Raw genomic sequence first — 16096 nt, forward strand, 5'->3', positions numbered from 1 at the left:
CCGCCCCCCCCAAAAAAAAGTGACGGTCACCACCGGGGGCTGCACCCTTTGAGGCTTGAAGCGCGTTTATTGTTTTGGTTGTTTTGCTGTTGTTGTTTTCAAAGACTTTTGTGTTGGTGGAGTGGGCGTGGCCAGGCGGGGAGCGATTTTCAAAAATAATTGACCCGATGGCAGCTCTGCGGCGTGAATCGTCTCCCAAACGTCCCGGCCTGACCTCCGCAACACTGTTTCTTTTGTTTGTTTGTTTGTTTATTTCCTTCTACGCTGACACAGCAATACGACCATCGTGCGCTTGTTTTTGTTTTTTTGTCAGGAAGGCCAGGGTTGTTGATTTTTTTTTTTCCTCTCCTTTCATTTGAATTCGGAAGACAAGCAGGTGTTTTTTTTCTTGTTTGTTTATTTGTTTGTTTTTGACTCTGTGGTGCGTTTAATGGTGACCAACTCTTGACGACCTCCTATCTGCACTCTCTTCAAACACTGCAGGAGGGCCAAGAAAGAAAAAAAAAAATGATTTAAACAAAAACAAACAAAAAAAAGGTTTTTTTTTTCTTCTTTTGTCGTCATGGACAGTTTACATTCATGTCGAGGATTTGAACGTGACCGTCGTGTTCATTTCAGTCTGTTGGCGGGAAAAGTTTGGTCGCGTAATGCTGCCACGCACACACACATAAAGTCGATTATTATCATGTAATTACAAGTTTAAAAATGAAACAACGACAATAGCTAATCGACGATATTGACCATTGATTGGACCATTTCTGGGGACTCCCCTCATATAATCGTGTTCAAAATAAGAGGAATGATAAATAAATGAGATGGAACGTTTCTGAAAAATTAAATACAACCAGCGGAACAACATGAAGGTTGTGTGCGTGTGGCAGCAATACATTTTGATTTAATTAAAAAAAAAAAAAGCAGCATACTAATGGCATGAAAGATGATCTCTTGCACAGAACCTCCCTGAAGGAATGAGGACGGAGCGAGCGAAAGAGAAAATAAAATATGTTGGGGGCATATGTTGTGATGATATCACAATCATAACATTATGGGGGGGGTAATATCCGAATTTTAGGAAAGGAGATTTTGCAAGAAAAAAAAAAAAGTCATTTTTGGGGAATTTTCTTTTAATACTACATAAGGAAGTTAGCAAGAAAAAGAACATACAACGTACATGAAACTTGTAGTTTTATTCCATTCAAAATAGAAGAAAAAGTTGGAAAGGTACAACAATGTCCTGGTTTCAAAAATTAGAATTCCCCCCCCACCTTAAAAAATATTATTTTTTGTAAAAATGTGGGGGGAAGAAATTACAATGTACACAAACAAAAACCTACTAAAACTTTATTAATATTTTTGTCTTTTTTTTCCTCTAAAGTTATGAATTTCCTCCTGTATTATTACAACTTTTTTCTTAAATTCCTGACAATTTTTTCTAAAATTATCATTTTTTGAGCTCTTTCAGTCATTCCATTTTTAGTGTAACATTTTTTTTCCCATGTAAAACCTTTTGTTTCATTTTATTTCTTTTTTTTCTCGGAAAATAATACAGTACTTTTTGCCCTGTAAAAGTCAAGGAATCTAATATTGCTTTCTTTGTCTTGTAAAATCAAAACGCCTAATTATTATTTTTTTTTTTTAAATTATGACTTTGTATTGACATTTCTCACCATAGTACAACTTCATTTGGGGGGGATATTAAATTTTAATTCCCATCACCATTGTCCCAAAATGTTTATTTTTAATCCCCTGTTGTCAAAACGTCACTTTTATTCCTCCAATAATACAAAAAAAATATCTAGTGGTATTATCCTCCCCCTACAAAAAATATATATATGGTAATTGTTTTGTTTAGTTTCAGTGTGGCCCAACAGCTGACATTGTCGTTTTTTTTTTTTCTGCAGACACGCAAGACCCTCCCTTTGTAACGACGTGCCTTGTGACAGATGTATTTTCTTAAATAATGTTAAAAAAAAAAAAAAATTAAGTAGCACAGCAAGTATGTATGTAATAATCAGTGCGTGATGATCCACTGTATCCGCTCTTCTGTGCAAAGTGAAGGATTTGATGGCTGGTGTTGGTGCAAACAGTTGCAGAGATTGAACGCAGAAAACAGCGTTGACCATGATGATGATGATGATGATGATGATGATACGCATCACGGGTGCTTGTCAAAAATCAATATTCCTGCCAAATACAAAAGTCACTTTTGAGCGCCTTTACCACACCAGATAACTCTTCAAATGTTTGTAATTCAGCCTAGCTTTAAGTAGGTCAAACTTTCTAATAGATTTAAATTAAATATGAAATAGAGTATATTGAAAAAAAAAAAAATACAGGACACAATAAAGGCGGGTCTGTTTCGGTGGATTGTAAGGGAGGGGGGAGCGTTCTGTGCCAGAGACCTGTGAATATGATCTTTTTTTCGCTGATGTGTATCATGCGTTGATGAGATGTTATTAAAAAAAAAAATGTGCGCGTGTGTGTGTATGCGCAAGTGTGTGTGTGTGTGTGTGTGTGTGCACGCATACCTGGTGCTGGCTACATTTCAGCAAACACTTGAAGGTATTGTGTACTCTCATTGTAATATAATTAAAATGTTTTCTACTTAAAACGTTGGCTCTGCTTCATTAATTGGTTTGGTGTGCGACACGCGCAGTCGGATCGTTACCGTAATTTCCTGCCTATAAGACGCGACTTTTTCCCACACTCTTTCGACCCTGCGGTTTATGTGACGATGCCAAGGGAGTGACTTTTACCGATTTGTCTTTTTAACCAGCCCTGTTAGCGCTGCGCTAGCGTTAGTGCTGTGCTAGCGTGTTGCTGCTGTGTCTCAGTGATTTTTACCTATATATATATATATATGTTTTTTTTTTTTACCAGCCCTGTTAGTGCCGCGTTAGCGTTGCACTAGCGTCTTTCTGCCGAGTCTCAGTGATTTAGGTATGTTTTTTTTTTTAACTGGGCCTGTTAGCACTGCGCTAGCGTTGTGCTAGCGTTTTGCTGCTGTGTGTCAGTGATTTTTACCTATATATATATATATATATTATATATATATAGTTTTTATTTTAACCAGCCCTGTTAGTGCCGCATTAGGGTTGCGCTAGAGTGTTTCTGCCGAGTGATTTAGATATGCTTTTTTTTTTTTTTTTTTTTTTAACTGGCCCTGTGTTGCTACCGTTTTTTTTTTTTTTGTTTTTTTTGACCAGCCCTGTTCATGCTACCGTGTTGTTGCTATGTTAAGGTAAGATCAGGTATTAAAATTTTGACAACTCTTTCTGTGTACCGTCTTTCTTTGTAAATATCTTGTGTTTCAATGTGGGCACTTGCGGCTTATACACAGCTGCAGCATATGTATGTACGTACCAACTGATATTTCCTTTACAAATGTACTGGGTGAGGCTTATAACCATGTATGCTCGGTAGGCCGGAAATTACGGTACATAAAAAAGTAAAAAGCAATGTCATAAATAAATAAAATACGGTATATGCAGTCATATACTATTTTTTCTTTGAAAACAAAGATTGTTTTCCCCACAAGTTCCATCTAATCTTGACCTTTTTATTTTTTGTTTTTTTTGTCACATTCCTACTTTTTCATAAAAAACGCAGTTTGATATCTTGTCGGTGTTGGTTTAACAGCTACAGCTCATATTTTTAATCATTTTCTTTTTTTTACCACCTCAGCTGCACTGTTGCAGTACGACATTTTTTTTTCTCCTAAAACAACACCTTTTTCCTCAGTATTACCGTAATTCCCGGGCTACAGTACCAGAAATAGCATTTGGTACATACATACGCTGCAGCTGTGTAAAAGCCACAAGTGCCCACATTGAAACACGAGATATTTACAAAGAAGCTAGTGCTAACGCTAGCGCCGCACTAAAGGTAGCGATAACGCTAGCGCCGCTCTAGCGCAAACGCTAGCAGGGTTGGTTAAAACAAAACTTACTGGTAAATATCACCGAGACACGCTAATAACACAGCAGCAACACGCTAGCACGGCGCTAACAGGGCCGGTAAAAGTCACTTCCTCGGCACATATAGTCCACCGGTCTCATTGTTACCTTTTCCGCTCAAGTGCCCCCTTGCGGCCGTTACAAAAAAAAATGCACAAATTCGCCGCATCACCGCATAAGCCGCAGGGTTGAAAGCGTGTGAAAAAAGTCGCGGCTTGTAGGCCGGATATTATGGTACACATATTTTAAAGTCCTGTGGTAGAAAATTATGACTAAACATAGACAAAATGAAAATCCGGCTATTTATCCACATGTATTTACAATTTTATTTACATTTGATTAACAAGCAAATACTTCATAAAGACCTTTACAGCATATTTGCCTATAAAAAAAAAAAAAAAATTACCAACCATTTTTCAAGAATTTGTGCCCCCTCGAGAAGCGCATAAATATCCCACTTTTATCAAAGCTTGATAGGAAAAAAACCAAAAGCTCCTCAAAAGTATTTGAAATTACACAAACAACTCTTGCACATAAGTCCAACTTGAAGCTAAACATTTGGCCTTTGCGATCATGTTCCAGTGTACATAATTTTTTTTCCCACTTTTACCTTCTATAAATACCTTTCTAGCCATGCACACGCACTCCGTGTACATTATGTACATGGATACTAAGTACGGTTTTCATTCCAGCTGACATTAAACATCAAAGTGTCTTTGAATGATTAACTATTTGGGCAAATATTATGCAAACAATTAGTAAACAACAGCGCGTGCAGAGCTGGTTGCAAGCTTTCGAGGTTTTTTTTTTTTAAACATTCGAGAGGGCAAAACTACGGAGCCCCTAAAGGGACATTGAAAAAAAAATTAACTTCTTTCTCATTACAAGTTAGCCATGAGTAAGTTACTCATTGTAATGAGAAAGCAGCTACTTTTTTCACTTACTCATGAGGAAGTTACTCATTACAATGAGAGTGTCGAAAAACGGCTACCTATGGGTTGTAGCTTCTTTACCTACTAGCTTCCTGAATAAGGAATAAGGGTCTTTTTATACATGCACACGTGCAATGGACTAGTTAGTCATGACAATGAGAAACTTACTCATTACAACGAGAAAGTTTCTCATGAAAATGAGAATGTTTTTCATTACAATGAGAAATCAGTTCGTCCCCCCCCCCCCCCCATGTTCCTTTAGGTGCTCCGTACAAAACTAATTCACACACAAAGTGGAAATGAAGAATATGATAACATATATATATATAAATAGTAGCTTACGATATGTTTAGAAATGCAGGATGCACCAGTGAAATGTGCTTCTGGTCCATGTCTGCCAGACCCCCTGAGGCTCTTCATAGTGGATCAGCGCCCTTGCACGATGACGACGCACGGTCCGTCAGACGTACTGCTGAGCAGTCTGTGCGGGAGGGGCCAGGCTCTTGGGGGCCGCTTTCGCCTTGTCGGAGGCCTCCTTCACCGAACCCCGGAGCGACCGCTGGGGCGTCTCTCCTGCGTTCGCGAGCAAAACCAAAAACACTGGATGTGACCTTAACGCCACTTTACTGAGACGCGCTGCAATTCCGCGTGAAACTACCTACCGTGCTCACTACTACAAACTCTACACCTGCTGCAACTTTTCCACTGCGTTACATGCACACACACCTCCGCTACATGTGAGCCCACCGGGCGCCCCCAGGCCACAACGTGAGGTACGGCTGCACCCTTCCCATCGCACCCAACACTTGTGTTGTGGAGACGATGTTCATGTAAAAGATAATTCGCCGTGACCAAAAGTGCTACCTAGCTAAGCGTTAGCTTAAACTAAACTTACAGTGATGGCGCCGCATGTTTTTGACCGTCTTTGGCTGGGATCTTTTCAGGTCACCTCAAGCCACTGGGAAATATGAAAGAGGTTTGATTTCGACGGCTGGGATAGGCTCCAGCACTCCCTGCGGGCCTCGTGAGGATAAGCGGCAAAGAAAATGAATGGATGGATGGATGGAAAACTTGAAACTGGGGTTAATGTCAAGACGTCAATGGGAGTGAATGATTCAAAATGTATTCCACATTAAAGGTCACTAAAATTGTACTTAAACATTCATCCATCCAGTTTCTGAGCTGCTTATCCTCACAAGGGCGCAGGGAATGCTGGAGCCTATCCCAGCTCTCAACAGGCAGGAGGCGGGGAATACCCTAAACTGGTTGCCAGCCAATCGGAGGGCAAATGGAGACAGACAACAGCCGCACTCACAATCACACCTAGGGGCAATTTCGAGTTTCCAATTAATGTTGCATGTTTTTTGCCATGTGGAAGGAAACCGGAGTGCCCAGAGGAAACCCACGCAGGCACAGGGAGAACATGCAAACTCCACACAGGTGAGGCCCGGATTTGAACCCCAGTCCTTTCCAGCTGATCCACCGCGCCGCCGTACTCAAACAATCCTTCTTAAAAAATGTAATCTCCTGAACTTCAAAGTTGAGGACGTGATTCTTTTGTGCACCTATAGAGGGAGCCTCCGTACCACGAGTGATGAAGGCATGCACTGATCATTTAAATACATTCAACTGCCACTCACGTACTCACCAGGCCGCTCAGCCTGAGGCCGACGTCTGAAGGTGGCGTCGATCGGGACGGCGGTGGGACAGAACCACACGACAATAATCCATCGGCAATGCACAACACACACACACACCTTGCCAAAGCAGACATATTGTTTTGTGTGTTGCTATAGCAGCTTCAAAACAATTTAATATGGCTTTGTTTTGTTTCAATGCGTGTGTTGTGGTCTCATCAAGCAAGTGACTTTGAATGCAGCGGGTGCATTTCTTAGAAGTTCCGCGTGTGAAGCGGATTTAGCGGTGTGTACCAACCTTGGAGGTTCGACAGCGCGTATTCCAACCCTTTCATGGCTTTGGCTTGGTTGCTTTTGAAGCGGGCCAATCCAAACTCCTGCGTGGGAAAAAAAAACAAAACAAAACAGGAAAGGACTGATATGAAGAACATCTTCCTGTTTTGAAGAATAATATAAAAATATTCATGCCCTGCGGAAAAACAACTGGCTTGGATTTCCTGGCACAATTCAGCCGACTGCGTGCAAACATTCAGAATAAGATGAGGGGCGTCACGCGCGGATTTCTGGAAAAAAAAATAAAGGGAGGAAAAAGACAACGGCACCTGGATGGGTCTGGAGAAGCCGTAAATGCCCGACGAGATCCACGCCTCCCGTTTCAGCTGCGTGACGCCGGGCTGCTCGCCCGAGTCTCGGAAAACACACCGCTCCTCCACCGACTGCGAACAGAAAATAAGACATCATCGACGAAGTTTGGTGAAAATTTCAGTTTAACAGCAGTCAACTGAGAATGAAACCACATTTTCTACTTTTTAAACACATAAAAACAGGCGTTATTACATCTATATTTAAATATTTTACACCTGTATGACTGTTACGTTTAAAATGTTATTTTAAAAAAAGTCCCTTCAATGGCTTAATTCAATTTTCATTGTTCTACAAAGGGAACTATTTATTATAAATACAAAACATATTGAACCATCAAAAATATTAGTAATAAATTCAATAAAACATTGAAACGGTCTTAAACATTTGCATTTTTGCCGTCGTTTCTCACCCACTAAATTGACAACTTAAGTGAAAATTTCACCAAAAACTCCCGACTTCAGCCGTCGCATCGATTTTTACCATGAGGGTGGTGTGGTTGAGGTTCCAGGTGTACGTCGTCAGACTGCGGCCGGCCGGGTCCACGATCGAGTCCTCCACGATGTAGACGGAGCGCGACATGCCGGCGGGGAAGAAGCGCTCGGCCCAGCGGGGCAGCCGGTTGGTCTTCGTGAGCAGGCGTCTGGAGAGGAGCCTGTGGTCCGCGGTCACCTCGCGGTACACGACGTCCTCCGTGAGAACGTGAGTGCTGCCCAAAACCACAATTGATGCTTGGAAGCGCTTTCACGCCCCCACGAGGGATTTCGACACGGCGTCATGTCTTACCTGAACGGGTTCGGATAGCGCTGCCAGAACGCCGACACCACATGGTCCCAGGCGCTGTTGATGTCACTTCTGCTAGTAAAGTACTTGACCATTTTTCTGCCTTTGGTGCTCCGACTGACGCGTCAACGTGCAGTCACTTATCGTGACGACACAAAAATACCAACGGGATACTGGCGCCATCCAAAGTCTGCTACGGTCCTGGAGAGGTCAATCGAGAGAGTTCATTTCAAGGAGACGTGATGTAAACAAGGTATCTGTACTGGACCCATTCCGTCTTTATTTCAAGGTATCGGGTACACGTGAGGGCTGCCGATATCAGCTACAGATACTTAAAGTGATGACACTCTTACATTGACTATGTCCTCCTCGCCAGTTGCTCGCGCCACTGCGGCAGTTTGACAATTTTGCATCTCACCGTGCGTCAAGAAAGCAAGGAAGTTGTTTGTGCCACTGATCTCAAAAAAAAAAAAAAAAAAAAAAAAAAAAAAAAATTGGCTGGCTCATTGACCACCAAAACTGAAGTCGCCATGCGCCATCTTGATACTCCCAAAACAACCATGCCAGCCTGTCCATTAATCGCCATTTTTGTGGCTGCGAGAAAAGATTCCACAGGTAAGTTAGAAAGATTTACTTTGACACTGTTAAAATTTGTTTGTTAATGGTTTTTTTATTTTCTGACAAGCTCAATTCACTTGAACAAAGTTTTATTTACAGTTGTTGTTGCTCACTGTTAACTCTCAGCTTCACCGTTATAGGCCCATGGTTTTTTGCCCAAACTTCATCAGTAGATAAGCAAGAAAGCACATTTTCTGTGAAATTTTGAATGAATTTCATAATACAGAACTCTGCAAAATGAATCTGATTTTCAAATGCGACCTCCACCATAATCCAACCTGTAAACCATGTCCTCCACACGTTTTTGGAGTACCAAGATGGCGGCCAACTGGCTTCAACCAATCGATGTGTATGCGCTATCCTCTCTTATTTTTAGGTTAGTGCTTTGTGCTCACTGGGTTAACTGGGGCTTTCAACCATCCATTTTATTTGCTGCTTATCCTCACGAGGGTTGCAGGAGTGCTGGACCCTATCCCAGCCAACAATGGGCAGGAGGCGAAGTACACCCTTAAACGGTTGCCAGCCAAATCAATCGCAGGGCAAATACACTAGAAACAAACAACCATTAGTACTCAGTATTTGTTAAGTATTAATGAGTGAATACTTTGACTGGTACTGGACAAGACAGTTTTAACTATTAGGTTAGTCCTAACAAATACAGCCGTGGTTGCGACGCTAATACTTTATGCTTTAGTGACACCTGAACAACGGTTTCCTTTTGTACAGCAACAAACAAAACAACATTGAAGGATTCGTTCCATAGCAAAACAAAGTGCATTTACCAATATACATAATGTGAGCAACCCTGACTCATATTATTTTCTGGCTTTTTACAGAGCAACAGTCGTCCTCATTTTTCCATCCAAGAGCGTGCCGCCAACATTTCTGCTTAAAATTGCGACAGAGGCTCTCTCCTTATATATACACATTATACACATATTATATAAGCGGAGATTGGCATTCGTGGTACACACATGGATTTTCTCCGCAAAGTTATTTACTCGATGGAAACGTCTGCTGCATTCACCACATTCACAAATCAAGTGTGTGCATAAAGCGGTGCCTCCAGGAGTGAAAAATGTAAATACATTTACCTGTATTGTCTTTAAGATGATTTCACTTCTCAAAAAGCATACGTCTCCTTTAATACATAGATACACACAAACTATTCGATTTGAAGACATACACTTGCTAAATGACAACATGGTGTACATTGTTTTATATGAATATAGAACAAATGTAGAGAATAGATTTAAGGGCAATGAATATTTTTAAGTCAAACATTTTCAAGATCTCGTGGTGTGTCACCATCACCAAGAATATGGAAAACGGATGAATAGTTCATAAACCATCCATGACAATAACTAAATCAACCATAGCATTATATTAAACTACAATACATAAAACCATGGAAAAAGTGTTTACATATGGACACAAAGCTCATCATTCTATGTAAACAATGCATGTAATTGCTTGCGTCATTTCAATCTGTTGAATATTTTGATAGTTTTGTGGACACTTTTACGGGAACCCTTTAAATCTTCATTTTTAAATTTTATTAAGTAAATGAGAAGTAAACGTCGTCAATTTGACACAACCTTAAAGTTTATTTATTGGAAAGGACATTTTTAAACAACTTAGTTAAGTGACCAGACGCAAATGTGCAATGTTGACGAATCACCTTGTTGGGTCCTCGTTGGGCCAAATGTTATTTCACTGGCGTGCTAATGTTGCTAAAGCTAAGCGGAAGCGAGCGCCGGGCACAAAATTATTAGAAACACTCAAGTTGGAAAAGTTTTCGTTGAGTTGCCACACACGCCTTGGTGATTATCTTTCTTTGTTTCATTTTTTTAAGCAATTTCAAAATAGAACGAGAATGAATAAGTCAACGAGAAAGGAAGCTACCTGGCAAAATACAAGCAAGCAGAGAAGCCAGCGACATTTCAGCAAGAAAGGTAAGCATTTACCAATGATTTCCCCAAAACCAAATGCTGGCCGAAAGATCCACGGACTGCGTCTCTTCTCGTTCAAGCGTCTTGTTCTTGGGATCCTCAAGTCAAAGGAACCATCGAAAAATCACAGACAGGTTCCACCATTGGGAACATCGACGCCATCTTGTCACAGCGGCCAAGTATGGAACTGCAAATATGGCTCTTATCACGTGACCCACCCCCAAATCTCAAACGTATTCATATTCTATATATGGGGGTCAGAGAACATATTTAGTTAAATATTTTCATGATTGGTCGTGATTAGGGAAACGTCAATACAAATGGTCATTGCTTAAAATTTAATCAATGTTTTCATGTTATCATGAGGGTAATAACCTTTTTCCACATAGGGCCAGGTATCTTTGAATTGCCCCCCCCCTTTATAAATTAATTCACCATTCAAAACAGAATTTTAAGTTCGCTTGGGTCATTTGTTTATTTACATTTGTTTGACGACCTTAAAAATCAAAAGTGGGGAAACCATACAAAAGTATAAGAATTTGAGAAGGGGGTCACTGCTTTTTTTTCCACAGCAGTGCATACCTGAAAAAAATTGAACACCAAAATTAAATACAATTTTACTTTCACACACACACTCTCATTTTCAAATATTTCAAATGAATTTTCCACTCTTATAATATATCACATGTGTGAAATAACAATCCACAAATACGGCAGGCGTCACGAATAAAAAGAGGCCCGGAAATCTCTTTCGAAGGCTTTGTCCTGTTGTTCTTTCCTCCAAATTTCCGCTTTGGTCTTTCCCTTCCGTCGCTGCCCCTCTTTTTCTTTCTCGTTCTCTACACGCGACCATTTCACCGCGTCTCGGTCCCCCGCTTTGAAGTGAGTCACCCTGGCTGCCGCCGTCTCCCCGTAGCCGAGGCCTTTCTGGTCCCTTTTCAAGACCGTGGCCACGGGTCCCCGGAGCCCGCGGCCCCCCGGACCCAGGCCCGCGCCGGGCCGCCAGCCGCAGCTCAGCATCATCTTGTAACTGTTGGCGGACGGCGGGAGGCAGTAGTCGGGGGCCGGCGGGGGGCGTTTGACGTTGAACTGATGAAGAGTGGAGGACGCGTGTGATGACAGGCCGCTTGTGTAATCCACGCCGCACACCTGGCAGTGCTGAGGCTGTGCTGAGCTGAGTACATACACAGACACAAAAAAGAAATAATTCAAACATGCACAGTAATTATTCAAATAGTCGTAATAACCCCCACAGTAGTTGACACTGCACTTTAATTACAATTTGTGTGTGAGCTATTTGAATATTCTCCATTATGGTAGTTTATATGAATTACCGTAATTTCCAGCCTACAGAGCGCACCTGGTCATAAGGCTCACACAGTACATTTGTAAAGGAAATACCATTTGGTACATACATAAGCCGCACCTGTGTAAAAGCCGCAAGTGCCCACATTGAAACATGAGATATTAACAAGGACGGTACACAGAAAGGGTTTTCAAACTTTTAATACCTTATCTTAACTTAACATAGCAAAATACGGTAGCACGAACATTAAAAAACAAACAAAAAAAAAAACATACTGGTAAAAAAAAAAAGTCACGGCAGCTACACAGTAGCAACATGGTGGCCAGTTAAAAAAAATACCAAAAAAACAAAACCATACCTATATCACTGAGACGCGGCAGTAACAGCAGAAACAAACTAACACGGTGCTAACAGGGTTGGTTTAAAAAAAAAAAAACCAACAACAAAAAAAAACATACTGGTAAAAATCACTGAGACGCTAGCGCAGCACTAACAGGGCTGGTAAAAAAAAAAACAAAAAAAAAAACATACTGGTAGAAGTCACGTCCTCGGCATATACATTCCACCGGTCTTACGCTTACTCTTACTCACTCTTTTTTACCCTGTTAGTGCTGACCTAACAGGGCCAGTTAAAAATAAAACAAAACATACCAGTAAAAATCACTCAGATGCGGCAGTAACACAGCAGCAACACACTAGCACAGTGCTAACAGGGCCAGTTAAAAAAACAAAACAAAACAAAAACATACCGGTAAAAGTCACCTCCTCGGCACATATATTTCCCCGGTCTCACTCTTACCTTTTCCGCTCGAGTGCCGCCTTGCGGCCGCTAGAAAAAAAAAATGAATCAATGAACCGCATCGCCGCAGGGTTGAAAGCGTGTGAAAAAACTCGCGGTTTATAGGCCGGAAATTATGGTATTATTAAAAATATATTTGTACAAATAAAGCCCCACCACATAAGGAGAAAACTTCCCCCATTTCTCTTGCTGTGTGACAGAGAGATTAGATGTTCCATCTATTAGTAATAATATATTTTAAAAATGTGTTCACGATGCTATTGTTGTAATTAAAAGATGAAGTGTACCTGGATGTGGTTTGATTTAGAGACACAGAGTACTTTTTCGGAAAATAACAAACTAGTTTGTTTGCCATTTTCTTTTTGCTTTGTGCAGATAAATCATTTTCATTGGTCCTATAATGTTAATTTTTCCAGTGCTGGAAATAACACAAAAGGTTATGAAGTACTTGAAAATTGACGGAAATCCATTGCTGGGGAAAGTGTGTGAACCCTGGTGTAAATATTTCAGTCTGGAAGGTGGACGAACCTGGTATTTGTTGGTCTCGGTGGGCTTCTCCCGTAGCTCTCCAGCTCCTCCAACACATCCCAGTGGCCCGCTGAAGAGCAAGCAGATGATAGTACACGTGACTTGTAAACACACAATAATAATAAAAAAAAAAATAATCATCAGGAGGAGGATGTTTACATACCCTCCGAGGCGAGATCTCTGGCATCCCGACCCTGAGTGTCGACGACGCCCACCCACGCGGCGCCTCCGTCCAGCAGCAACCTCACGGCGGCTCTTTGCCCCGACCAGCTTGCGCACATCACGCCTGTCCAGAAAAAAGTGTCCTGAAAGACAAATGACAAACATCTCATTTCCCGAACGCCACACGACGATCACGACGGTGATTGGGAGAAACAGTTTGCCGATAAATAACATTTTAATTGAAATCCCCTTTCCATAAAAACGGACTCATTTCATTTAAAACAAAGATGTTCTGTCCAATGCTAACACGCAATAGAACACTAATGGAGGCGCATGCATGGCAAAAACCAAGACAGGAGTGCTCACTCGTTTCCTGAAATGGAGGAAAAATTGGGAATTAGCACTCAAGTTTAGATATACAACTTCAGCACCCAGAACTGGGTCTTGGGGACTCAAGTAGAAACTTTCAAACATCGAAAAGCATTACAGTACTATTGCCAACTTGAATTCTGGAGTTAAGAGACGAGTGTCAGCTCAAATTAAATCAGATGGAAAGTACATAAGGAGTGACTGATTTCAGACTCGGGTACAAACAGCTAACACCTACCTAGATGTATCGACTGTTATCGACAGACGTCACGCACCTTCCGGTTTAGAACCCGGTCGCCATTTTGGTTTGGTGAATTCGAGTAAACAAACCGTAACTAAGCAGGAAAGGCGTATGAACGGGGGGCGCACTGTTACGTTATCGGTTGCTCAAACCAAAGTGGGCGTTGCAAAGCGTCTTTCTTTCGACTGCCAGCTGTGGTCAAGAACCAGTGCGAGAAAACGGAGCAGTTAGTAACCAAACGGCGACGACTGTGGCTATCTCGTATTAGCAGAGCCGATCTAGCGGCAAAGTCATTCCCTTACGTCCGAGTTTGCTTGGAGCATTTTGTTCTCGTAAGTATCGGATAACTTTTAGAATTTCACACCTCCTTAGCAATAACTAAGTACTGTGAAGGAGAAGTATTCTTTAGGACCAAAGGCCTACATTATACTTGTGTGTGAATCCAATGCACATCTCCAAAATCTGTATTTTCTGTTTCATTACAATAAGTTAGCAAAAACGAGTTACCGCACCGCTAGCTGTTTCGTGAGTTGAGTTAAAAATGTAGCTGTGGAAGTGGAGAAAGAGTTGCGGGCTCCATTTGGGACTCTCGCTCTCTCTGTAGCGCGGTGGTGCTAACACTAACTAGCGCGGCGGCTGTGAAAAAAGTCGCGGCAATCTATACCTCTTTCGTTGATACAATCAACATAATTTAACAACGATGACTGTAATCACGCGGTACATATTTAAATTGCATTGTGCGGTACACTCATCTTAGCAGTGTGGAGACGCAGGTTGCTTATAATGGATATCGCTGCATCCCCAACCCAGCCATTGATGAATTGACTGTAGGCCTCCAGACCTTTTTAATTCTTTAGTTGCTCCATGGTATAAGCGCTTATACGGAGATAGTGGACGATGTCTGGCTAGGTTACCGAACCCCACAGTTCGAAATTCTTGCTCCGTTTGTGTTTTTCCAAGGCATAAGGGTCGATATTGTCGATCAAAGTACACTTCTTGCCGTAACGGTTTCTTGAAACATCTAATGAGTCCTGATAACGTTACAAAGTATTTTTAGCCATCATGTGTCACTTTTCTTTTAACAGTAATACGAACATTTGTATAACTCCGGTCTGTATGCAAAAGCGATAGAGTAAACCCATCTAACATGGCCGCGAGCCCTGGATGTAGTCACGTGGTCGAAAACAGTCTGTCGGAGCAAACAACTTTTAAAAGCTCAAAAATCAAAGCAATACAACAATACAGTTACAGTAAACACGTCATGTATATCAGATCGTTTCATCTACAGTGAGAAATGAAGAGTGGAACATACCTGGAAATTGATATCCACCCCCTTCGAAAGCAAATCTTTCAGCCCGGCGAGGTCTCCATCTTGGGCGCAGCGCAGCAGCTTGTGGCCCTGGAGCTCCAGCGACAACTCGGAGTTGACGTACCCGCCTGTCGTCTCTCTTGCTCGGTTGCCTTCCCCTCTCCTTTCCCCCACGGCAGCATGTGTTTCACGACTCCTCCGCCTTCTTTCTCTTTTGCTGGTGTGCCCATTTCGACACAGCTGTCCACTTTGTCTTTTCAAACTCACTTTCTCATCTTTAAGGAGGCTTTCGTAAAACCGCCTGGCCTCGTCTCCGCCGGGTGCGCTGCTCGTTTGAGACCCTTCGATGGTGAAAATGTCCCGTTTTCTGGCCGGGGTAAAACCTAACGCAGTCATTGCCACCGAATAACTCAAATAGTTGTTTTTAGCATCGCCCCGGTGACAGCTTAATCATTAGAAATGCATTGGGAAAGACACGAAAAGTACGTTTGACACCAAGCAAACATTTTTCTAGTGTCCCCATTTAACTAGTATCTTTTAAATATCACAAAATATAATATTTCTCCACTAAGAAAGTGACAATCATTGTGACAATGTGTCGCCAAGATAAACGATGTGACGAAAGACGTAATTCAATGCTGGCAAAGCAGCTATAACACCAGCCAATAAGTTTTAAAAGCCGTCAACTCTTCGCTTCATTGACAACAACCAGACACGTCAAAACGCGACGTTTAAACCGCGTATTTGTATGAAAATAATCCAAAGTGGAGAACACAGCAACGCTAAGCTACCTTCCTAGCCGTGGCATCTTTTTTTCTTCTTCGAATTAAAATTGGTGTCGTTTGGCTGCGTAATATTGAAT

At 41.6% G+C, this 16096-nt stretch overlaps 2 protein-coding genes across 5 annotated transcripts; both read right to left on the bottom strand.

The window, feature by feature from the left end:
• On the bottom strand, positions 1-10676 carry LOC133505709 (PRELI domain-containing protein 1, mitochondrial-like). Of its 4 annotated transcripts, none has more exons than XR_009796321.1 (7): positions 10536-10676; positions 7954-8151; positions 7651-7876; positions 7128-7241; positions 6824-6902; positions 5231-5461; positions 1-2184 (listed from the first exon to the last, which is right to left on the bottom strand). XR_009796321.1 is itself a non-coding variant. In XM_061829063.1 (7 exons), exons 2-6 carry the CDS (start codon positions 8043-8045, stop codon positions 6545-6547), a joined length of 612 nt encoding a protein of 203 aa, XP_061685047.1. In that variant the 5' UTR covers positions 8046-8151; positions 10536-10676; the 3' UTR covers positions 4249-5461; positions 6537-6544. The 4 variants fall into 4 exon arrangements, 3 of the variants coding, with proteins under 3 accessions (XP_061685047.1, XP_061685048.1, XP_061685046.1); XM_061829063.1 differs by lacking the exon at positions 1-2184 and adding an exon at positions 6537-6645 and having other exon boundaries at positions 4249-5461; XM_061829064.1 differs by lacking the exon at positions 1-2184 and adding an exon at positions 6537-6562 and having other exon boundaries at positions 4252-5461.
• A 322-nt stretch (positions 10677-10998) lies between these two features.
• On the bottom strand, positions 10999-16044 carry gpank1 (G patch domain and ankyrin repeats 1). Its single transcript, XM_061829061.1, has 4 exons — positions 15238-16044; positions 13317-13458; positions 13154-13223; positions 10999-11694 (listed from the first exon to the last, which is right to left on the bottom strand). Exons 1-4 carry the CDS (start codon positions 15628-15630, stop codon positions 11241-11243), a joined length of 1059 nt encoding a protein of 352 aa, XP_061685045.1. The 5' UTR covers positions 15631-16044; the 3' UTR covers positions 10999-11240.
• Between the last annotated feature and the right edge of the window lie 52 nt (positions 16045-16096).

Source organism: Syngnathoides biaculeatus, chromosome 9, assembly GCF_019802595.1.
Source record: "Syngnathoides biaculeatus isolate LvHL_M chromosome 9, ASM1980259v1, whole genome shotgun sequence".
Taxonomy (NCBI): domain Eukaryota; kingdom Metazoa; phylum Chordata; class Actinopteri; order Syngnathiformes; family Syngnathidae; genus Syngnathoides; species Syngnathoides biaculeatus.